General features: G+C 40.2%; 2 protein-coding genes across 4 annotated transcripts in view; both read left to right on the top strand.

Annotated features, from left to right (window-relative positions):
• Positions 1-12,722, top strand: part of RABL3 (RAB, member of RAS oncogene family like 3) — a 30,313-nt gene extending 17,591 nt beyond the window's left edge. Inside the window, exons 5-9 of one of the 3 annotated variants that reach the window (XM_044914253.1) lie at positions 1,534-1,684; positions 5,645-5,716; positions 9,421-9,459; positions 9,802-9,843; positions 10,012-12,722. In XM_044914253.1, the coding sequence (XP_044770188.1) occupies positions 1,534-1,684; positions 5,645-5,716; positions 9,421-9,459; positions 9,802-9,843; positions 10,012-10,077 (370 nt within the window). In that variant the 3' untranslated portion in view covers positions 10,078-12,722. The remainder of the gene's footprint in view (positions 1-1,533; positions 1,685-5,644; positions 5,717-9,420; positions 9,460-9,801; positions 9,844-10,011) is intronic. The other 2 variants (XM_021692441.2, XM_044914259.1) reach the window with 2 other exon arrangements.
• Positions 12,723-17,953: 5,231 nt separating this feature from the next.
• The window catches only part of HGD (homogentisate 1,2-dioxygenase), a 41,882-nt gene continuing 34,330 nt past the window's right edge, over positions 17,954-25,505 (top strand). Inside the window, exons 1-3 of the mRNA XM_021692486.1 lie at positions 17,954-18,234; positions 23,600-23,671; positions 24,485-24,573. Coding sequence (XP_021548161.1) covers positions 18,220-18,234; positions 23,600-23,671; positions 24,485-24,573 — 176 coding nt within the window. The 5' untranslated portion in view covers positions 17,954-18,219. The remainder of the gene's footprint in view (positions 18,235-23,599; positions 23,672-24,484; positions 24,574-25,505) is intronic.

Here is a 25,505-nt window from a genome sequence, read left to right as displayed (position 1 = left end):
TCCTAAAGGAGGACACTCTCAAAACTTTATTCTCTAATAAAGCAAGTTTCAATTTTAGACAACGTCTCCTAAATTAGTGTTGATATTGGTAAACAGAATCAAAGGCCTTGAACTCAAGCTATCATTGGCTTTGATGCAATAAATAGAATGATAATATTTTTAAGAAATGCAGGTTTAAAAAAAAAAGAAATGGGGTGTTACATAGTTCAAAACACCTGTGTTCCAATGCCAAACAATAACTGAGGCTCTGTAAGATTATTGTGAAGGGCAAAAAGATTTGGTAATTTTGCACACACCCACTTACACACCCCGCAGTTTAGATTATTCAAAGAGAAAGAAAAATGTCAAAGGAGGAAGAAAAGCTGTGCTCAGCTGGGTTGTATTGATTGTATTGTGCAATATTGATTTACTGTCATAAGGTGTTTGCAGCAGGATTTTGCTGACTATTGTAAATTGCACTTATAACATGTCAGAAATCCAAATCTGTTTTATTTCTCATATCTGAATAGAATTTAAATTAATTGATCAACATTGAGCTGTATATTCCTTTCAGTAATAGAAGGAACACCACTCTGTCCTTCGGGTAAAAATAGGGGGTGGAGAAAAAGGATTGTAATAGCCAGTGGCCCAAGGCCCTTAACCCTAAGTGATTCGTATCACCTGTCCTCTGTCTCCCATGTCTCTTGTGTCAGGACAAACAATTATTTGGCACTTAATTCTTTCCTTTTACTATTCTTTTTGCATTTCAGCTGCTGCTTTTCCTTTCCATTTGTTGAATCCACCTTTCCCCAGACTATAGCATCATCTATGGTTGATTTTTCTGGCCTTCAGCCTCCTTGTTCTTAATTTCCTGCAATGATCTATTTTTCTTTACTATTCATAGACAGAAATGTGTATGGTAGGTATAGAACTTATGCATACCCCAGAAGCTTGCCATTTTTTCCTCTGGCAAAAGGTTTGAGTGCCATGCTAGGTTCTTGTGTTTTCGCTCCACTGAGGTTTGAATCCACTCTCTGTATCTACCTAGAAAAATTCCTGAGCTGTTAGCCTCAGAAGACAGAGCTTTGGGAGAAGTCAAGTCAACCTACTTTCAGATATCTGGTGGGCATTCATTTATTCAAGTAGTCTATAGAGACTCATGAAAATAAAATTTGAGTAGTTAGATGAATAGTTGGAACTCTATAGATGGTGAGGATGGGTTGATAAATGAACAAGTAGACAGAAGAAATTGGGACAAAAGTAGGTTTATAGGTGGTGGGTGAGCAAGAGTCAGTAAAGTATCAGTAGAATAGTATAAACCACTTGCATTTATTTATTTTTTTAAATTTTATTTTATTATGTTATGTTAGTCACCATACAACACATCATTAGTTTTTGATGTAGTGATCCATGTTTCAGTGTTGCTGAGCAAGGAGCCTGATGCAGAACTCGATCCCAGGACCCTGGGATTATGACCTGAGCTGAAGGCCGACGCTTAACTGACTGAGCCACCCAGGCGCCCCTTATTCACCTCTTCATTATTATTTATCACAGGGATTATGACCGGGAACAGTTTGCTGATAACCAGATCCCACTGTTGGTAATAGGGACTAAACTGGATCAGATTCATGAAACCAAGCGCCATGAAGTTTTAACTAGAACTGCTTTCCTGGCTGAAGATTTCAATGCAGAAGAAATTAATTTGGTATGTATTTTCACTAATGTATATTTGTGTTATCATTAGGTAAAGGCAAAACCAAAGACTTAAGTCATAAATTCTCATGAAAGAAGCTTTATACAAAAATCAGGCATTTGGGTTCTGGTCCAAAATGTAGTGAATATTAAAATTAACATAGACTGTCAGATGGGGACAGTCAGTTCAACTTCCTTGTATGCTGGTCTGTTGGAATGTTCAAACTTTGTTCTATGAATACTATAAATCATGGCTCTTGAAAAGATTTTTTAAGATCATACCAAAATCAGAATAAATTAAGGTGACAAAGAAGGGTCACTGACACCTTGAGTATTCTTGCTTTAGAAAAGCCTCTCAGCTTCTTCAACTACAGAATTTAACTTAAAGAGCAAACAAATAGATAAGTGAGAAAACTACAAAGTGTAAACTAGGAGTGCTTCATGAGCAGTAGTTGAGACAAACTTGTGTGTATAGAGCATTGAGTTTCTTCCTGACATATGTAGCTCAGTTTGAACCGGACGCTAAAAAGGCTAAGAAAAGTTCTCACGTAAGCCAGATAGTGTTGCCCAGAGAAGGATCCTGGCCAGCAGCTTTAGCCCCAGTTTATATGTCATTGTTCACAAGTAGGATTTCTGCAACACGTTCAGTACCCTGGCAGTTCCAGACATATGGTGGTAGTGGTGGTTTAATAATGACTGTAGTTTACTGAACACTTATTATGTGTCACGCACTGTTCTAGAGCTTTATGTACATTATCTCGGATTTGTCTTCACATCAACACTATAAGGTAAGTACTGTAAGTATTTCCATTTTAAAGATGAAGATTAGAACCAGAGAGAGGTAACTAGGCCATGGTTACACAGGTCAAACCAGGCACTCTGACTCCCAAGCCAGCGCTCTACAATTAAGCCTCTTTTCCACTTAATTATTCTCCAGCTAACATTTAGAATCTTAGAGTTGAAAGAACTCTTAGAAATCATCTAGATCACTAATTACCCAAACCTGACTGCATATTCATGTTATCAATGTAGCTGTGAAACAATCGGAATAAGTGCCCCACAGCTGGAGCTTTTTATTCGTAAGGTCTAACAGGAGGACCAAGACTCTCTAATTTTAACTAATGACTCAGATAATTCTGATGCCCTTACCCTGTAAATCAACGTTTGTGAACACTGGTTGGTTCAAACCAACCTCTACCCCATAACTGAATCAACTGCTGCTTGCCATTCCATTGTTTTTTACATTCTGCTTTGCAGTGGGGGAAGTACCTTATTTTTCTCACCTGCCGCCATGGAATATTCAGTGGAAATGCCCCAGCTAGTTGCACTGGACTGTGGTATTCCAGAGGACTCCTGTTACATAGAGTTTATCATATCAGAAGCAGTGCTGAAGTTACTTTGTTTGAACATTATCTCCAATGGGAAATTACCATTGAATACACTTAATTTGTTCCAGTAATTACTTTCAATGTATTTTGGAATGTATCTGTTTGTAATGCCTGTGGGCTTCTGTGACAATCACCTAGATATGTATTTTTCCTGTTTTCCTTTCAAAGTAGGGCCATCTTTTAATTGTTAACAAGGTATAAAGGTACTCAGGTGGTGGTACTTTGGCACACATGGTTTCCACAGAGTTCACATACAACATACTTTTGGCCTGTTATCAGTGTACAGCTTCAAGAACACAGCAGAAACAAGAGGGTTTTGAGGATGCAGGGGAAGAAAAAATGAGGAGGAAAATTTGATACGAGTTTCAGAAAGATAGCAGTCAGACTCAGCAAGTAAGTATAAAGCCTCAAGTAAAAATGTAATGTGACAGTATTAGTGCTAGCATCTTTGGTTACTGTATGAAGTTCCTTAAAACTATAAAAAAAAGTAAGAATCATCATAAATGTATATATCAAAGATAGAATCAAAGTTACCATCTTGTGCCTGAAAAACAGGTTGGTTTAAATTATAAATAGGGAGATGATTACTTATTTTTTAAAATCCTGTTAGGCTTATTGTGTCTAGGATAGATTTTTTTCTGTTTACTTCAAAGTGATTATATCGAAGCATCTTCCCTAGTTAATATTCCTTTCTCAAGCTTAGACAAGCTATTTAAAACTATTAATCTTCAATCTTTGCCCTCAGCCATGATCACTGGATGGCTCTTTAAACTCTAAAATTCTCATCCTAAAATCATAGGGTTTCTCTGGCCTGGTCAACCTGTAACTTTGAGCCCTAGAATTCAGTTTTGGGAGGGTCTGCTTGTTTGCCGTTTGATTTAGTTTTTATATTTAGCACTATAGCCCTATTTGTAATCATCTCTGAAGTCTTGACATTGTGATGACTATGTAATCAATATCCATTTTGTAAAACATGTCTAACACGAGTCTACCTCAGGTTTGTCTCTTATGTGCCCCAACTGCTGTATAAATGTGTTCAGACATTATTTCAAGTGTAACAGCTTCCACGATGATGTTTCAGTCTATTTGATCCATACATGGCATTAACTTTTACTATGTTAGGTGCTTTTATGCCTGAAAATTAGATCTGATAGCATTTTCTTAAAATGAAAAGAGAAGGGAACTAATATTTCAGTACCTGCTGTGTATGTGCCAGACATGCATTGACTTACTTAATTTTCACAAAAATCCTATGGGATAAGTATTATGTTATCCTCGTATCACAAATGAGTAAGCCCAAATTTAAAGGCATAGTAACCTAACCAATGTCACATAATCTAGAGATGTTGGGACAGATACTCAGATTCAAAGCTTGCTGGCTTCAAAGACCTAATTTTTCTAGTACTCTGTGATTTTTGAAAAGTTTGTTGTAGTCTCTTTTTTGTGTGTGGTTTTGGAAATGTATTCTAGCTTCCAGCCAAAATTAAAAATGTGAGCCTCGAAATGTTATATATGGATAAAATAGGTGATCATTACAAAATTTACCAGAAAAGAATCATGTGGGCTTAGAGATTACAAAACAGACTAAATGCAACAACAGTGATTTCAGTAATTGCCCAAGGGACACAGACCATCTGCAACTGAAAGACAAATACCATCTTTGTAAAGGAGCCTACACGATATCTTCAGAGTTTGGTCTTAAATGGCATTTGAAGTAAAATTCAAAGTGCTCTCTCTTGAGGTGGCAAGTTAATTATTACAAGCAAAAGCAACTTAACATTGAATTTCCAGGAAAAGGATAATAAACCTTTTGAGATCTTTACTGATCATTGTAATTTACTAGTTATCTCATTGTAATGTTCCAGATTGTTTGGTCTCTTCTGGGCCCCATTTTTTTCCTATTTTTCAAAATCCTATTTAATAATAATATATCTATTATTTATTATTATTTAATTGCCATTAAATAATAATACTTAATGATATTTAATAATAACCTTACTCTTTATTGTTTATTATTATCAAAAAATATACCTATGTCATGTATTATCTTTATGGCCTACCAAATGGTATAGTACTTTGCATTCAATGAGTGAGAAATCCCTGGCAGCTGTTTTGTGTGTTCTTTGCTCCCCAACTCCGTATTTTCATGATTCCTGCTATTTGTATGAACTGCGTAGTACTTAATTAGATGATGCAGGTGGGTAACTAGTACTAAAAAATGAAGTGTTAACGGTTTTTAATGGCTCTGTTTCTGCTTTTAGGGTAAATGTAGGTAGGTCACATGATTAATGTCTTGGTTTTGTTATTAGTAAGATTAGCAATCCTGTCTTCCTTTATGAATTATTTGATGATGAATACATTGGTTCAATGTCCTTTAAAATTCAGTAAATAGCAAAACATGGCCTTACCTTCCTTTAGCACTTTCCTCTTTGTTTTGTGCGTCTAACTTGAAAATTTCTTGAATATTTTATGAGAGTATGATGCCTAACATTTTATTATACAAATGTGCAACAGGAACAGTAATGACTAACAAAGAGCTTATGTTTCTTAACTTTTAATGGTGCATCTTGTGTTTTATCTTCTAGGATTGCACAAATCCACGGTACTTAGCTGCAGGTTCTTCCAATGCTGTCAAGCTCAGTAGGTTTTTTGATAAGGTAATAGCTTCAATTAAGTTTTTTTAAACTTAATTTATATACTATGAGGGTTTAAATTCCTTGTAGAATGCTTTGTCCTTTTATTCCTTCGTCCTGAACTTCATAGCCTGAATACTTGTTTTGATCTCTCTTATCTGTTGGTACAATTGCTCAAGGCCTGCTGACGTATTTATTTGATCACCAGTGTTCTCTAAGCAAAGGATGAGAGCTACTGGATTTAAATGAGCTATTTTAAAAGACACCTGATTTCCCTCCTTAAAACAAATTATGTTTTCCTCTTTTCCAGCTCTTTTTGTCCTTATTCACATCCCCTCAAGCCCCACGAACCCAGGAGATTCTGCTCAGTTGAAGCCCTGAGTTCTTTTTGCTCTCTCAGCTATTATTATTCTCCCCATAAATGTTACCTTTACTTTTAAGGTTATGTCATCTCCTAGATTCCCTGATTTTCCCTATCAGAAAGCTTCCGTTCCAAATATTGACTCTTGCTAGCATCATCTTATGTCCTGAACTGGAATGAAAATGTAGAATGACTCAGCATACTGGGTTAATTTAGAGCACTGTTTGTCTTTCCTTCACAAGGCTGTATGGCTACCTCACACATAGTGTTGGCCAAGTTTAAGGTGTTTGCCTAATGTATGACATGACATAATAAAGTAAAAGAGAATATATTTCTGCATGTATTATGGAAGAAGATTAATTTCTGTATTACATTTCCTTTTAAGGGAACAAGAAAGACACAGCCCTTCTCATAGCTCTTTTTTATGAATTGTTTTTCTTTTACCATCTAGGGACCTAATATTTGGCCCTTTTGCCCATTACGTCATGTTAAGATAAGCCCCACACCCCTCCCTGTTTAATATTAGACCACTGGGAAGTTTTTGCTTCATCGCACAACTTCCCAACTGGAGGAGTGTGGTGGATACAGCACAGGTGTGCTGACAGAGTGAGTCCCTGAGTTCAAGCAACCAGAGTCCCCCTGGCTGAGCGATCAGCAGCCCCCTTCACTTAACCCAGTGTGCTGTACGAATATTCGTATTTTCTTTTCTTTTTTTTTTTTTTAAAGATTTTATTTTTATTTATTTGACAGAGAGAGACACAGCGAGAGAGGGAACGCAAGCAGGGGGAGTGGGAGAGGGAGAAGCAAGCTTCCTGCCGAGCAGGGAGCCCGATGCGGGGCTCGATCCCAGGACCCTGGGATCATGACCTGAGCCGAAGGCAGACGCTTAACGACTGAGCCACCCAGGCGCCCCCTCTTTTCTTTTTTTTTTAAGATTTTATTTATTTATTTGACGGAGAGAGAGTTAGCGAGAGCAGGAACACAAGCAGGGGGGAGGGGTAGAGGGAGAAGCAGGCTCTCCGCGAAGCAGGAAGCCCGATGCGGGGCTCGATCCCAGGACCCTGGGATCATGACCCGAGCCGAAGGCAGACGCTCAACGACTGAGCCACTCAGGCGCCCCGAATATTCGTATTTTCTAAATGTGCCATGACATGCAAAATGCTGGGAAGCACTGCAAAGGACCGTATTTTCTCTCCACGTTATTTTCAGACTTCAAACTTCAGAGCTGCCGTTTAGTGTAGACCCATGTCCCCATCTGATACTTTCTTCTGTCCCCTGAGAGCAGCAGCTTACATAGATCTTTGTCTGACACAGAAAGATTCCACCATATGGTGCTTCAACTTGTTAATAATTTGTTAATTTGGAAATTCGTGAAGGGAATAAAATGATACAGACTTTCAGTTATAAAATGTATAAATCCCAGGGTTGAAAAGCACACCACAGAGAATATAGTCAATAAGATTGTAATAACTTTGTATGGTGACAGATGGTGACTACACTTATTGTAGTGAGCATTTTGCAATGTATATAATTGTCAAAGTACTATGTTGTAATAACCAGAAACTACATAATATCGTATGCCAACTATACTTCAATAAAAAATAAAAAAAATTTAAATATGTAGTAAGTTAGATCCTAGAGAAACAATGGGTGATAGACTAGTGTGACCTGAGTTGTCAGCCAAGACTTGATTTAAAAAAAAAAAAATCAGAGGGATCTTGGTGAGTTTTAAGAAGAGAGCAAGATTTGGTAAGAGAAGACGCTGCAAGTTGAGAGTAGGGAATTACGAGCAACAGCAAAAAGGTAGCTTCTCTTTCATTACCTAAATCTCCATGAAAGGTATATGGATTAGGAGGTTGGCCTGACCTCCAGACTAGGGTGGTTGCCTGAAACCACAGGACCCGGCAACTAAATTTTGCCCAGTTTTCAGTTGTATCTTCCAGAATTTAGTATAAAGGTTTATTTTCCAAGAGGGAATCTAGCTCTTCCTCCAGATTCCCTTTAGTAGTAATTCCAACCCCACTCTAGAATGATAGGATTTTCCTGACTTGCTGTGGAGGGAAAGAAAGGCAGCCTCTTCTTGGTTTTTGTAGGATCGAGCATCTTGAGATCTATGCTAATCACAAACCAGCTTTTCTACCTCTGGGGCCAGTTAATGCAACCTTACCTTGGGTCTCCTGTAGCTAAAAGGAACCCAGCCATATTCTCAAAGATAGAAAGAATCCAGATGATTTGGTCATCAAGGCAGTGAAAGCAGGGTGGCATAGCCCTGGAAGAAGATGCCATGCTCTTATTCAAGGGAACTCTTAGCTTCATAATTCTGGATTCCAGTGTCTTAATCTGCAGCTAATCTGTATTCTTACTGATTGGCTTTTCTTAATCACAACGGCTCTGTGGAAAGAAAATCATACTGCCTCTGCAAACATTAAAGTTTCTCAAGTGTTAGAAAAGAATTCATTATTTTTTAAAAAAGATTTATTTATTAGAGAGAGTGTGTGCGCGCACACGCATGTGAGCACGGGGGAGGGGCGGAGGGAGAGAAGCAGACTCCCCATTGAGCAGACTCGATCTCACCACCCTATGATCATGACCTGAGCCAAAACCAAGAGTCAGACGCTTAACCAACTGAGTCACCCAGGTACCCTTCATTATTTTTTGAAATTATTTTCTCTCACCTGAATTTTAAACTCTAAACCCATTTAAACTCAATATATTAGGGCATATATTTTGAAAGTTTTTGCAATAGTAGTGATGGATTTGTGCAGATACATCCACTGCTTTACCTCATTTCTCCTGCTGACCAAATACAGACAGTTCTGAAACTACTGAATTAAGGGTGCAGATTCAGTCCATGGAAAGAAGCTCATTGAATGCTTTTGGTCTTCATTGAGGACTTACCGAATTTATCACTGTGCTTACCCCAGGGATGTGGCAGTTCACTACATTAGAGAGACTCCTTTGTAAGGAATAGCCGTACCATTGTAGTAGTAAAAGGGATCTGCTTTTATGGATTCTCTTTTGTGTGTTTGGGCTGACTGCTAGGAAACTTTGAGCCAGATTTGCTTCCGAACACCGGGAACTGCATGAGTTACTATGTCGTTCTCTGATTATTTAGTCATTTTTGTGTGTTATTTATTTTTTGATCTGTTATTAATGCTTTGGGGAATGAGGCAAGCTTTTATGGAAATAGGCCCACAATCGTGATCTTATTAGCACTAGATGTAACTCCTTGTACTAGATGTCCATAACTATTGAAAAGACTCTTAATTTGGATATATGCCTTTTAGTCCCATTAGTGGCAACTGCAGTGAACCACTTTTCCAGGGATGTTTGCTAAGCCCTTAAAATCTTTATTTGTTTCTCACAGGTCATAGAGAAGAGATACTTTCTAAGAGAAGGTAATCAGGTCTGTATCTATTCTTGATAAAGTGGGTTCTTAAATTTGGAGAGAGGTGATTTCCAAATTTACTTTTAGAAGTGGTTAAAAAAAAAGGGGAAATCTTTTGTAGGCACAAGCATTTTCTTCTGTCCTGCTTGACACAAAAGGAAAAAAATCAGATCAAGGGAAAATAAGGTTCTAAGAAACAAAAAGAGTGCTGGAATAAGGTTATATTATAAAATAATAGAAGGAAATCATTTGCTTAAGACTCCAGAAGTATATATGCAGAACCCATCATGATGCAGGCAATTCAGATAAAAGTGCAATTGGTGGATGTTCTGAGATTGACCTTCATCTTCCCTGATTTAGATGACATTATCACCAATTTGTTGGCAAATATTTTCCATTTTGGTAGAATTTATTTTATTATTTGATCTGAGTAAAACCTCAGAGGGATGGTTCTTTAAGGAACAACAGGCCGACATAGAGACACAGAAAATAAGGGAGAAAATGGTAAAGGCTATTAGCATTTGAACTCTGCGTGCTGAGACTTAACGTGATTCTCTTTCTTGCCTACAGATTCCAGGCTTTCCTGATCGGAAGAGGTTTGGGGGAGGAACATTAAAGAGCCTTCATTATGACTGAATTACACTCATCGTCTGGAAGAGTGAGCAAGCGGTGGCATTGTGCACAGCTTCCTTCTTGCCGTGTTGACTATTAATGTTTCAGCCTTTTCGCAGAATCATCTTAAAATACCTCCACCCTTCAGCCTCACCCTTTAATGGAAAGCTGAAAGGAAGTGACTGTGTGGGAGGTCCAAACTTTGTCCCCGTCCTCTCTGTTCCTCACCTTTCTGTCCCTGTTTATAGATTATGTAAAAGCCTTGTGGAAATATGAGATGTTGTCAAAATGATGCAGTAAATGAGCAATGACAGAGTGCTGCGGAGAAAATTTACTCTTCCCAGAACTGGAAGGTTTTTATGGATCTGTAATTTTCCCACACTCCTTGCTGGAGGCTTAATTAAGTACTTCAAAATGTATCTGTGTTGTATTACCCTCTTGAGGGGAAAGGTTATGTTAGCCAGCCCTGGGTCGTGCACCCCAGTCTCTGTCATTTTCAAAGAAGCAAAAGGGTGTTATTTAATTGTGTCCCCTCTCATCACACACAAGGATGCCTAAGAATAGCAGCCCTTGTTTCCCTCTCCTCTCCTTTGCAAGAGGTTCAGTGGCTAGAAGAGGCGGACTCCTAGGTAGAGTTAAATATAAATAGATTAATAATACATAGAGAACAGCGGTACCAGAAAAGAAGACTTCTCCGAGAAATGGAGAGCTCACTAAATCCTTCACTCTAGGTTCCAGATGTCTGCACTGTCTTACTGTTTTTCATTTGGAAATAGGTAGGGTGAGATCTCAGACCTTCACGAGGGCAGCAAGAGAGATTTATAGCCTCTTGGGTTTCTGTGTTTTTTAAGGAAAAGTCAGCTCCTGAAATGTCTCTTAACTGTAGTCAGTAAACTAAGAATATTATTCTCTGTGTCAACAATGTATTTATGGAGAGAAGTAAAAATAAGTTCCACAGCAACACATTTACATGAATTATGGACTAGGATTCTTAGATTTCATAATCCACCGTTTTTGAGGGTGGTGGTGTATGTGTGCGTATGCATAATTGTTCATCGTTACTTTTTTTACCCATTTTTTCTGCTTGTTTAATTCTCTCTGCCCTGGTTCTTCTTTAATATAGAGACCTCGTTTCCAAAAACTGCAATTTGCTGCCTTATTCAACACCCATTTTCCTGCTCTGGCTCTGCGGCAGGTCTTTGCACTGCTGATTTTGTTCCATATTAAAAAAAAACTAATAAGCACACAATTTCAGCTTCTCATTTTAAAACTAGGCAAAAAACACTAAATTCGCTTTCTCTTCCATGTTAATTACATTTCAGAAGTACTTTGGAAATCAAGGTATGCTAAAAGAGGATCTTAGAATAAGAATGTTAGCCAATGCTTTTAGAAAGGCAGTTGGAGGAATTTGGAAAAGGATTTTTAAAGCACCTTTCATCAGCTAGAATATTTTCCAGTCTTTCTTCCCATCCTCAGCCACAAGACTTAGCCCTCATTTCTTTTTTCACACAAAGGAGAGCTATGCAAATCAGGCTCTGTATGTGGAGTTTGGCACAAGCCTGTTGTGACAGGCTGTGCAGGTAGGAAGCAGAAAGCAAATGCACACACAAGGACCTGAACCAACTAAAGCTCTTTGTATTCCTCTTTTAGAAAATAAATGCAAAAAAATTATACTTACATTATGAAAAAATAAAATACAACAATACAAAAGCAAAAATTAATATATAACCCTTTCCTTCTCTCCCGCTTTCTTCCTCTTTCTTGCCCTTAATTAAAAAAATCTATCTCAATTTCTTTATTTTCTCCCTTATTAAAAAATAAAAGTAACCCATCACTGATGGCTTCAGGGTCAGCCTTGAAAACTTAACAGTACTCCTCAACTCCATTTCTTCTTGCTGTCAGGCTTGACTCCCTGGATTATAGTTTTCTGAGAAAAAATTATTTTTAATCTAAGGTAAATTTGCTGCAAGTATTAGTAGCAGCAAAACAAGGCTGTTTGCCAAAATGAATGTAATTATGTTATTAGCCAAAGTTCTTCAAAAAGAAGCATAATTTTTGCTAAGATTTCCTGAGACCTGCTCATCAAAATTGCTTTTGGATAATGAACAAATGTAAATACTGAAATACTTCCTGAAAAGTGTTAATTAAATCTTTAATTTTCTTGATGGAACAAGTGACTGGCAATAGAGAAAGATTTTTTTTTTCCTGTTGTGATTCAGATGTCTAACCAATGTTGTTATTTATGGTGGAGGCAACCAGACGTGAAGGCATATGGTCACTCGTCTGTCCCTCAGAGGGTGGCAGGGCCCTTCGTTGGAATCCAACTAAAGATTTGGATTGGCCTCTCCACGTCTGTGCTCTGAAAAGAATTGCTGCTCCCAAAGGGGTCGATCCATATCAGCTTTATCTTGGGTTCTCAGAAGTCCCTAAACTTGAGGCATCTATGGCGGACTCCAAGTGCCTTGACCCTGCCGTTTATCTGTCCATTCTGAAAATGGACTATGTGGAACTGATGTGCTGGGCCATCAGACTGAGATGAAGAGCTCCTAATTGCTGCCATGACCAGAGCTTTCGAGTGGCCATTTCAACAGTGTATGCCAGAGCACCCAGCCTAGGGAGGACCTTCTATGGGTTTTTAATAAATGTTGGTTTAATTGAAATTTTTAAAGCACGGGGTAGCATCTATTTCAAGAAGTCTAACAGGACGTGTGCATTGATTTAATATCTGTTAGAATTCAGAGGAGGATACTGTTTGGGGAGAAGGAGGAGAAAGAAAGAAAAAATTCATTCCTCTGTAGTCCCCAGACTGAGTTAAATCACTGTGGTAGGAGAGGAAATGTTCCAGGTGATCTAGCCCTGAGAGAACCCTGAGCCTCTCAGATATTCCCTGGTATATTTGCCTGAGGCAAAACTGGAGTGGGAGCCTACCGAAAGGGGTCTGATTTTCAGTTACTATTAGCACCTCCATGTAAAGACTCAAAGCAATGGCTTTTAAACTCAAATGTGCATAAAAATCCGCAGAAGTTTCTAAAATGCAAATCTTGGGATTTCATCTGCCCGCACTTGCCCAATCCTGTGTACATAGGATAGCACCAGGATTTTGTATTTTTAACAGGCAAAACGGGTGATTCTGATGCAAATAGTCCAGGATCCACACTTTGGGAAAGATAATAAACTCGTATCGCAAAGCAGAGAATATATGGAATGTAGACTCTCTACTTAATGGCACCTTTACAGCTCATCAAAATTCACCTTGGGCTTCCTTTCCGTGATCTCACCTTAATGAACTGAGCCACTCATCTCTTTCAAGGTTATACATGCCATAGCAATCATGAAATGATTGTCACATCCTCTATCGGCAGGACAGGAGATGATTGTTTTTGATGTACTGCTACCATTTTTATTACTACCATGTTCTACATTCCAGGTGTATCTATTTCTAATAAGATGCCTTGCCATCTTATCCACGGTCCTCTCGTGTACCACATTTGTTTTCTCAGCTGGCTAATCACTAAGCCTTACCAAGGCCATCAGTAAGTACCGGGCAAAGACAAAACCCCTGAACTCCCAACAAAGATGTAAAACCTTGCTCAGTCCCATCAAGGATATCTATCAGTTCCATCTGTTTCTTGGAGACCCTCTAACTATAACTCCTCCAAGTCCATCCTGGAGTGATTGCTCTGCAGGCCTGTCACACTCCTTCGCATTGCCCTGTAACAATCCCCAGCTCCCAGGATGTAATGTTTTCCACTTTCTTGGTGTGGATCAGTGGTCATCCAACCGGGATGGGTACAAATATCCCCTCCAAGAGGTACATGGGCACAGATAGTTTTAGGGGAATCATTTTCCAGGTCATCAATCTGCATATGTATGTTAAAATTGATCAACTTGTGAATACAGCTCGATACCAGTTACTTCCCACCTGTGCGTGCTTTCACAATCGTTCTTTTCCCACAACAGAAAAGAAACCTCTTACTTACGTAGGAATATGGTAGGAATATGGTATATTGCCCCAGGATGTAGATGTCTTAGGATGCCAACAAAAGGACAATTCTAAATATTAGTTTTATTTAAGGGTTTTGTTCCACTCACACAATTATTTAAAAAAAAAAAAAAAAAAATCAGAGCTCCCAAGGAAAGTTTTCTGAAAAAAAACCAAAGAGAGTTTTGATAAATATCCAAGGCTGCGGCACATTCTTTCATGGCAAGGCTTCTTGCTTGGCTTATCAAAATATCAAAATAACATTTCTGTGACAAATAATTATACAGGCGAAGGAGTATAAAACTAATATTTATTTTCCCAACCCTTTCTGAGTGAGTTAGAAAAGATACATCTAAGTGAAAGGGTAACATTTAATTAAAGTCAGTGATTCCAGTAGCTGGGTAACCAAGCCTCTTCCAATCAGGTTTCCAATTATTTCCTTGCAACAAAATTAAAGAAGAACCTAACTGAGTTGTTGACAGGTCATTAAAAATGATGTTTAATAATAGATCATTATCTGATTTTTGATATTTAATTTAGAAGGAGAAGTGATACTGTAACAAAATTCCTTCCATTCATATCTACTTACGTATGACAAATTTTCTTAACACATTTGTGAAACCAAAAAAATAAGATTAAATGATGCTGAATCCTGTCTTATTCCAGAAATAAGAATTACAAATAAGAATTATTAATTCATGGGTATATGAACTAAGGGGAGAAACATCACCTTATTAAAAGAAGTATTTCCAGAAAAAATTTACCTTTTATATTTATTATTTATCAAAATATAGGTTACTGTCCTAGAGAAGAATCTTCCAGGCTCCCGGCTGGAGGGTAAAACACTTCCTGATAGCATTCTCTGGAAGTGCAGTGAAAGAAGGAGTCTGGAGCTTTCATCATCACTTCTTACACTCGGTTTTGGACCTACTCTCCACTCCCTGTTGCTTGTGAGTCAGGAACGTCTCTGACTTTTCTCCTGGAGCTTCTGTAGAGTGTAAATCTAATTTTACTAGAATCTGGGAGAGGCAGATACCTGTTGTCTCCAATTCCTGGTCCTTTTCAAATTCTCCACCTCATATGTTCCCTATATCGGTTCACTGAATCTGTCCTCCTCTGCCTGGTTTTTAGCATCTTTGTTCTTGTTGCTCACGACTTTGATACTGTGACTCAGTTCTGGCTCAGGATATGTTTGCCTTGTCCCTACACAACCTGCTCTCTCCGCTGGGTGTCCTTTTGAATGCTAAAAACCACACCCTGCCCAGAAGGCACCCCTCTTCCCCTGCTCCAGATGTCTGCCAAAACTCTCCCCTTCCCAGTCTTCCCTCACTAGATGCCTCCGTTCTGCCCTAAACACAGCTCTTAAATGCACTGCCCTTCCTCTTCTCTGTGTTTGCACACACTCTTTCCTCTGCTCATGCCCTATCCAACTCATTCCGTGAGACTTGGCTCAGGTATCATCTCCTTTGGGAAGCCTTCCCTGCCCTCCTATTCAGGACTAGGTGCCCCTCAATCCCTCCAATAGCACCCGGGCCCTTCCCTGTCACAGCAGGTATGGTTCTCTGTTGTGATGGCCTGTTCATTTCAGTCTTCTCCAGTATGCTGCTCTAGTAGAGAACAGGACTGAGTTAGTCATTTTTGTATATCTGGCACATAGCAGGTCCTCAAAAATTGTGAAATAAAGCAATGAATGTGTGGTTACAGTAACTAAAATGGAAAACCATCAGACATAGAATCAGATAGTTCCTGAGTTTTATTTATTCTCATATCCCCTGTATGTATATAGCACAGTGTGTGGCACATAGTAGTTATACAAAGCAAATACTTGTTTTATTGCATCACAATTATAAAAACAGAAAAAGGAAATACAGTTAAGCCAGTTAGGAGAAATCCATAAAGTTTGGTGCTAGGTTATTCAATTTTCAAGCCCCTCAAAGTCATTTTCATGCAGTCAGGGATCTGTGACCACTTTCTTACTCTTTCAGAAATCTCCCACACCTTAGGAAAGAGCTTAAACACTCCTTAAATCTGCCTTCACAACTGATTCAGTGGAAAGAACATAGGAAGTTTATGGAAAAATAAAGCAGTAAAGCTTTTCCCTTATCTTTTATTGACTCCCATTCATTTTTTTTTTCCCTTAACCACCAAAGACGAACTTGCAGGATCGATAGATTTAAGACCCAAAGAACTCATAAACTCAGATGTAAGAAATATTTTTTCTTGAATTCATTTTTTATTTTGAGTCTGCATACTGCAGGAATAACAAAAACAGCCTCAGGAAAACTGGGGCCTCCCCCAACACATACCATTTCCTCCCAGGTGTGTATATAAATTCCGGGGAAACTTGCATAGTACCACGAAGTCATCTGTCTATGCTGACATCTGCTGAGATGTCCTATAACTGCCTGGAACTCAGGCATCAAGCCACCCTGTTTGCTACCGACCTGTCATTTGTTGCCTTAATCTGGCCCCCTCCTTGCTAACGCCTCATACACAGGCAAATCATTCTGCTGCTACCGCAGTATGCTGGAGTCTGGGGACCTCTGGAGGTAACTTAGACCCATTTATATGGAGCAGAGGATCTAAACTGGCAGCCCATAACCTTCTCAAACCTGCATGCATGTTCTTGACATTATTGTATCCGTTATCTCCCACTGCCTAACAAACCACCCCAAAACTTAATAGCATAAAACACCCCATTCTGTTTGCTTACAATTCTATGAGTCAGCAATTTGGACTGGGCTTTGCTGGTGGTTCTCTTGCTGCTCTCACCTGGGATCATTCATATGTCTGTCATGATCCAGCAGACGCATTGCCTCATTCACACGTCTGGCAGTTAGTGCTGGACTAATGCCCTAACCTCTCTCTTTGTGTGGTTTCTCATTCTCAAGGAGACTAACCCAGCTTTTAGGCATGGTAATCTCAAGTAGTAAGAAATGGACAAATCCCAAGGCACAAGCACTTTTCAAGCCCCTGCTTGTGTTCTGTTTGCTCTTAACCAATGTAAGATTCAAGGAAGCAAGAAAAAGATTACATCTTCTACTGGGAAGACCAGCAACGACAACATTACAAAAGAGCAAGCATACAAGGATGGGAGAAAATTGTGGACATTGTTGCAATCTACCACAATGGTTTTATCTATTCCTCCATTCCTTTGTTCTAGTTGCCAATGTTTAAAAATTGGAGCTTCATATAGAAGTCTTATCTTGAAATGCCACCTAGCCTATGTTTCCTGCCTGGTCTGCTGCATTTAAGTTTGTGATAATAAAGCCTAGTTTACAAGATTGTTTTTGTGAAATTAAATGAGATAATGTCTGTGGAAAAATCTGGCACAAACAGGCACTCGATATATGGTTTCTTTCTTCCTGAATACAATTAGCCAAGAAGTGGATGTCTGACCATGGCTAAGGAGAAGAGCCACGATGAAGGGCAAGGGAGTCAGAGAAAAGGTGGCTGGAAAGTAATCTCTCAGTCTGTTTTTAGAAGGGTAAAGGTTTTAGAAAACAGGATTCTTAAAGAATTTATAAAAACACTACATGTATTTAAGAAATGAAGAGGAACAGTAGTAAACACCTCAGTTTGCTTTAAGTGAAGTGCTTCAGGCTCCAGAGAGTTCCCCCAGCTCATCCCTTGGAGGCACCTCCGGATGCCCTCTAGCCCCTGTCCCTGTTTCAAGCAGTTGTGTGTAAACACCTGTGTCCAAGCACAGTTCATTCTGTCACGCTCTGCAGAGAGTGAACACCCTGCCCTCTTCCTTCCAGGCCTGACTCTGGACTGAGTGGGGAAGCCTCTGCCACACACAACAGTTCCTTTCCTGGAGAGCTTTACATTCTCTGTCTTTAGTAAGAAGTCTCCTTCTTTTCACTGGAACACGTAACTGGCTAATCTTTACCTCAGATGAAGAGAAGATAGGCCTCTGCAAACTCTTCCAAAACCAGCCGGGTTTAACAAAAACCAAAGGCAATTGTGTAAGCAGTTTGAAAATAAGCATGCTGGACTTTCTCCCTAGTTATCAGTTGGCCAATTCTTGTCGCTAGTTTGAGCTGCCTGCTAACCAGTGAGCACAGTGAAGTGGTGGGAATAACATCCAGGGAGTGGGTTGAAGGAGCAGCAGAGGCATTTTGGCTTCATACCCTCTCTGAGCCTGCATTTCCTGAAGTCATCACGCCTGCAGCAGAGGGAAAATGGCCGAGTTGAAGGTAAGAGACTCTGCCAAGTTTGCTGTGGCTTCTTCAGCCAGAACCTATGGAAGCTTCCGAGAATTCCAGAGTGTCAGAGTCAGAAAGGACTTAGCGAGGTCCCGTTCCAAACCCCTGTGTTCAGAGACTTTGCCATGGTGTCCACAGGCATGGCTGAGGCTTGGGCTGGGGGTTGAGGGAGAGGCGATAAAGAAAAGAGATGAAGTGAAGCCTTCATTGTCTATCTCTTGCCTTTGTTCATTTGAAATATTGTCTTGGGAACCTGTAGACATCATAAGGGCTCCCCTCCACCATGGTCAGACACATTTCTCACTGTCTGCTTCCCAGCCCAATGCCCTGACATCTTCCCATTGCTGCAGCTTCCTGGACTGCCTCCAGCCAACCAATCAGATTTGCTTCATCTATTCAGTTATTTTGAGGACCCACAATCGGCCCTTGGCCAGTAGAAGCCCTAGCACTTCCTCTAGGAAATAATTCCTTTTTATTATTTAATGTGCATTTGAAAAGTATGTGTGGGTTATGTGCTATTAATGAATTAACTCATATTGTAATCCTCAAAATAAATCTGGGATATAGGCACTCTTGTTTCTACTTAACCAAAAAGGGAAGGAAAGTTAGGAGAGATTAAGTGGCTTGCCCAAGGTCTCTGCTTATAGGTGATGGAGACCGGATCAGAACCTGGTTTGTCTGAATCCAGATCCCAGGCTCCAAAAGGAGCCTTAGAGGCATCTAATGAACTAAATGCCTTAAGTCCAGGTAAAGGGATTTTTTTTCCCAGTGTCTAAAACCATACCCAGCACCAGGGCTCAACACATGCATGTGGAACTGAATAGAACTGCCCAGAACTTTGACTCAAGCCAGGTGGGCCATACTGCAGACTTCTTTTAGGAGACAGAGTTTAAGCGCTTCCCTAATGCCCTTCAACTGATGCTGAGTTTGAAGAACCAAACATTTCCCTAGTTGATAGGGATCCTGAAAACACTCCACACTGAGGTAAATGAGCTTATCTTCATGCCTGAGCAAGAGTTGGAAAGGCTGCAAAAGAACTCTCATTCTTTCATTCAGCAAATATGATACATTAGTAGTGATGCCACAGATTAATATCGGAAAGGAACTCAGTCTAGACTAGGTAAGGTCAAGAGAAGCTTCTTGAAGGAGGCTGTTCCTGAGCTGAGTCTTAAGGGAGAAGTAGAAATTGGCCAAGTGAAAAGAGGTGGGGGCCAGAGGAAACAGTGAGTGCAAAGGTACGGCACATGCAGACAGCCCAGAATGTTCTGGGAGCCAAGAGAGTTGCAGCTAAATCTGAGCTGCTATAGGGACAGCCAAGTTGAGATACCCAGGACACGGTGGGATGTATGGATCTGGATCTCAGGGGAGTGGGTAGGGCGGGGAGAATAGATATGGCAGGTCATCATATCAATGGTGGTGTCTGAAGTCTTAGAAGAAGGAGAGTGCATAAAAATTGTTCCCTGATGAAAATCCTATGGGGAAGTTCAGCAGGGGTTGGAAACATCCTTACCATTTATAAATAAATTATATCTAAAATCCTATCCTGCTGAAATTTTTAGCAACTTATAATGCACAGCACTGGCAGACCAATGTAAATTGCATGCTGGTCTTTGTTCTCAATTTCAAAGGCTTTCTTCCCTGCCTGCTGTCTAATCTCCACAAGCAAAGGTTAGCTCTAGAGATCAGGAATCCAAATACGGAGAGCCAGATTGCATCATTCTAATCAATAAACATTATATAAGTCAAAAAATATACTTCTCAGCTTTTATTTCTTCATTTTAATGGCTATATCAACACAAAGCCTCAAATGAAATCATTTTACATAAAAGCAGCACAACTGGGGGAAGAAAATTCAAAAGATAAAATAATAAAATTAAATTTCTAATAGATCACCCCATGTTCTTATGTTGCTACACTTCTACAAATCTTGATTTCCTCATTTCTAAAATGAAGAGCTGTTTAATATCCAGACTTTGCCCACCCCCAACCCACCAAATATTTTGATTCACTAGGTCTGGGTCTGTGTTTAACAAATTTCTGGGGGTGATTCTATTAGCCAGAGATAGGACCCACTAATACTGTCATTTTATTCGTTTCCTGTTTCTGCTGTAACAAATGACCACAAATTTAGTGGCTTAAAACAACACATACTCTCTTACAGTTCTCAGTCCCTGACGGAGGCCCCTTCTCCATCTTGGAAATTCACCGCTCCAGCCTCCACTCCCCTCATGGCACTGCCTTTTCCTCTCCTGTAGTCAGATCTCCATCTCCCTCTCCCTCCCTCTACTAAGGACACTTGTGATTACGTCTAGGGTGCACCCAAATAATCCAGGGTAACTCATCTCAAGATTCTTCCTTCACCCACATCTGCAAAGTCTCTTTGAGTATATAAAGTAACCCTCACATGACCCAGGGATTCCGACATAGATATCTTTGAGGGTCCTGATTCAGCCTACCACAATAACCTGCAAGTTCCCAACAAACCTCTGTTCTCTGTTCCCAACACCGTTCATTAGAAATACTGGACTCTTTCCACAGGAACAAGGTAGCTCTAACTGCATCTCCACCCTGACTTCTCTCTCTTTCCTTTACGCCCAGTGAAAGGCAGTGAGGTGCACCCTCTGCTCATCCCATCAGGGTGTTACCCAGAATCAGAGTCGGGAGAGAGCACCTCATAAGCCTACTAGGACACACAGAGCACATCCCGGGGACCAGATGAGGATTTAGAAAGCGGTATACTAGGCGGCTGTCAGACCACAGATGGCACTGAAGTTACATGGAGCCCTGTGATTTGTCCTTTCATTTAGAAAAGATTCAGATCATTCTCTTGGGAAAAAAGTGAAATCAGGGGCGCCTGGGTGGCTCAGTCGGTTAAGCATCTGCCTTCAGCTCAGGTCACGATCCCAGGGTCCTGGGATCGAGCCCCACATCAGGCTCCCTGCTCAGCAGAGAGCCTGCTTCTCCCTCTCCCTCTGCCGCTCTGCCTACTTGTGCTCTCTCTATCTCTCTGTCAAATAAATAAATAAAATCTTTAAAAAAAAAAGTGAAATCATATTTTTATGTTGGATCCAGTTATTCAGAAACCTGGACTGAAGGAAACATACAAACTCACTTGCTTAATGTTAGATTTTCTTTTCTTCTTGTGTAAGGTGTATTTGTACATAGTCACTGAACCAGCTGGAGTTGAACACTTGGGTTTTCACAGCTGATACAAGCAGAGTCCAGATTCTGCCCTTGATCTCAGCGCTTTGGGAAAGCAGGTGCAGAATACTGCTTCCTCAAGGCTGATGCCGTCGGCAGTAAGGGACATGGCATTTGAAAGCTCTAATAAACTCATCTGTAATTCTCTCCGAGGATTAGGAAAACCGACTGACTGGAGAGTGAGTCAGCATTTTCCGCCTCCTCTTCAGCCAATGCACCACAGCTAAGATGCAGAAACCAGCTCAGAACTCACACCTCTCTCGGAGCTGGGTGGCTCCCTTCCAAACTACCAGCTGTTCTTTCTCCTTTCTTTTCTATGTTTTAAAGCAGTCAGAAGCAAATGCTTCAGAACTACATATACTAAGTGTCTTTTCCCTTGTTCCAAAAATATATATAACCCTGGACTCTGTTCTGAAACTAGCAGTTAGGAAGAATGGGGAAGGTTAATAAGTAAACCCACCCGTGCGTGGAGAGGATTCGGCGGGATTCCTCAGCACTCAAACCTCCCTGCCTCTCTTGCGGCGAGAAACAATGAGGCAGTTGAACAGAGCAAAGGCGCTGTAATGCTCAGTGGCTTCAGTCACAGACTGGTCTAAAACTCCGTTCCACAGAATTGAAGATAATTTGGGGTCATTACCATTTCTCAGCAGCTCAAATTCAATCCCGCTGACCGTGAGCGTGAGGTCCATTCTGAGAGAAGAAAACTGAATTCAGTGGAGAGCCCGAATGCGGCACGCTCGGCCATTTCCCAAAGAAATCAGCCCAAACCGCATGTTACTGCTGTTAACCTATCCGTGTATAATATAACTTACTGTTTTTTGGGCTGACAGATTTTCAAATATTAAAAAAAAAAAAAATTGTGTCTGGAGGCAAAAGGAATAATTTCACTTCCATGGCTTTCTAGGTCATAACTTTTCACATTTGATATTCCTTCCAAGTATAGCAGTTACCAGCTTGATCATTGCTTACACATCCGGGCATATTGCATTTAGCTCACCCTTCTCCATGCTGCTGAGAACTCTGGAGGGCTTACCCTCCACCCACTTACACCCTTCTTATATCTCTTAAAGACATGTGCTCAGATGGTGGCATTTCACTCACTGAGCAAGGCTGTACTTTCATTATCCTAGGCTAAAATTAAGTAGGTTTATTAGGAACAACTCTGGGAAGAAAATGGCCATTTTTTTTATATTTAAGTTAGAGAAAAGTGGGTTCTAACCCCACTTTTAGCAGCATACATACACTCAGAATAGGCTCTAAGTGAAAGGCTAAGTCGAACAATAGGTATCTCTTGCGTACCTTCTGGTAAACCAAGCACAGAGCATATTCAGGTAAACAAGACTGCTCTAGTCACAGGTTCCATGGGGCTTATCAACTAGCAGAGACGCCAGATGGTGAACAAGAACTCACAGGTGTGTTAAGTCTCATAAGAGTAAATTCAGGGGCTCCCATACTTTGCTTTGTTGAGAAAGTCCCTAACTTTTTTTCCCTCCAGGTATAGAGTAAAAAAGCTGGCCATCAAGTAGATGCCATTGTACCATTGTGGACAGACTCTGGTCTGGCACTTCTGCTGAAAGCCTCTCATATCTTCAAACTTCATTTTCATGTATCCACAAAAATAGAAACATATACACAAGTGTTCCATAGGTGAACCAGATAATAAAGGTTTGCTGTAGATTGGATCCACATGCCTCTTTATGGCTGCTTATTTCAGAGTATGAAGGGGAATGGAGCTCCACACTCAGGGAGGATGCCTTCCAGGCCCAGCAAGATCCCACGATCTGGAGTTGAGGGGATGCCTGAGTTATCTCCCTTTTCCAGAACTCTCTGGTGGAAAAAAGAATTAAAGAACCTGTTCTTGGAGTGGGATCATTAAGAACAAGCCCATAAACCAACTAAGCACGGCTAAGGGTGGAGAGTCTATGCAATACCCATCAGTCTTCTCCCAATTAATTGGTAGTCTTTAAAATTCACACAGAGCATATTTCCTTTCCTGAATGGCCCACATGCTGAGACAAAGCAAACATAGTATATATGGAACATCATGCACAAACACATGTCCATATAGAAATTCTTACTTTCATTAGACTATCAATGTTGTGAAATGTTCTTTTAACCTTGTTAATGATAGTCTTTGTGTCTTTGTCATATGCAGTACATTCCTGGATTTGGGAACGAATGTGCCTCAGAAGACCCTCGCTGCCCAGGTGCCCTGCCAGAAGGACAGGTATGAATGAATAGAATATAAGCTCAGAGAGCTCTGAATTGTAGGAATGAATAACCAGCCCTCAGGCCAAAGTGCCTCTACCCAACATTGTTCCTGGCAATTGTCTAGGAGTTTCACAAATCTTTAAGACAATTAGGATACAGAAAAATGACAATACAAAGGTTAAAGTGGGATGGTATTTACCTATGGGAAAGCACCCAATCTGAAATAGTAAGACTAACTATAGGACTTTCAGGAGGATCCTCTAGGCTCAAGGTTAAGAGGACTTCCTTGTAGTCCCCTTGAACAGCCTAAGATATGACAGGGATAAGAAAATAACCAGTCCTAAAAATGTATCCACAAAGATATTTATACTAGTGTTGGTTACAACAGCAAAAATATGGCAAGCAAAATTTTTTTTCAAAAATTTTGAAGAATCTTTTATGGCATGAAAAAATGCTCAAGATATAGTGTTTCCTCTAAAAAAAAAAATCGTGATCATTATAGGACTACACACATCATCCATCACTGGATCCCCATTTTGGAGGATAAGAATGGAAGGAAATATACCAGTATGTCAACATTGGTTTATTTCTGGTGAGATAATGGGTTATATTTTATAAATGTTCTACATTATGCATGTATTGCTTTTCTAATCAGGGGAAAGTCACCTAAACAGTTGCTACAAAAAGTATGTATGGGTAGGAGATGGTCATGTGCACTGCCCCTGAGCATCCCCATCCAGGACAGAATTCCCGCACTGAATTGCTTGTTGGGAAGGTTGGGATGGTTTTCGGATTGAAGTGATGTTGTTTATTGCCTCCTTTGTTTTAGAACAATCCTCAAGTCTGCCCTTACAATCTGTATGCTGAGCAGCTCTCAGGATCGGCGTTCACTTGTCCACGAAGCACAAATAAGAGAAGGTACTGGATTAGGTTAATTCTGACCTGTAGACTGTAGGATTTATGACTAGTACTTAGTGCTGGCTCCTACACTGGGCCATAGCCTTCCACAGCTGCCCAAGATTCTGCTTTTCACAGGCTGTGCTCTGGGTGATATCAGAGGATGGGCCTCGTCTCCAGTTAGGATCAAGTGACTGGTAGAAGAAAGCGAGAGAGCGGCTGCACAACGTCCAGAAAACACACATGTCCAGCTCCATTTACAAATTCTCACTTGTATTCAGAAGGAAATGTCCCCAATAAACTGCCCTTCCCTTAAGGGTTGTCCAGTTGAGTTTTCAATTTTGGTTTACTTGGTTATTTTTAAATAATGATTAACTCAGAATTACAGATGATTCAATATCTCTTATTTAGAAGATAGAAGTATTATGAAGTATTATGTTCTTGGATATTGGATAACTAAGCTGGGGCAGTTGAAAGGTCATGTATTATGGCCCCTTGTGGTTTGAATTAATAAGGTTTTACTCTTTGGAATTTGCCTTTGCTGGAAACCAAGCACATGCATTAGCACAATGTGTCATGTTCCATGTTTGCTCTAATCCCACAAGCCAGGTCAGTGAACTCACTCCCTTGATTGACTCCCATGGGGCAGCTTGAATGCAATAGATGTGTGGTTTGGGGAGGCAGTACGTGCTGTGGCTTAATCGAGTAGTGTCAAATTATAGGAATATCAGGCTAGGGCCTCTGTGAAAGGGGCTGCTTCTAATATTGGAAATCTGGCAGGAGGGCAGTTGGTTTGGTACTGCTTAGTGGGAGGGACTGGGTTTACCTCCACAGACTCCTCCTGAGAAGCAAATGAAATAGCGAGTATAACAGCGCAATGGACCACACAAATGACAGGTTGTTCTCTTTGGTGGTTAATTATGCCCACTCTGGAGTAAGGTCCTGAGTTGAAT

The sequence above is a fragment of the Neomonachus schauinslandi genome, chromosome 1, assembly GCF_002201575.2.
Source record: "Neomonachus schauinslandi chromosome 1, ASM220157v2, whole genome shotgun sequence".
NCBI lineage: Eukaryota > Metazoa > Chordata > Mammalia > Carnivora > Phocidae > Neomonachus > Neomonachus schauinslandi.
This window is presented reverse-complemented; position numbering and strand designations above follow the sequence as displayed.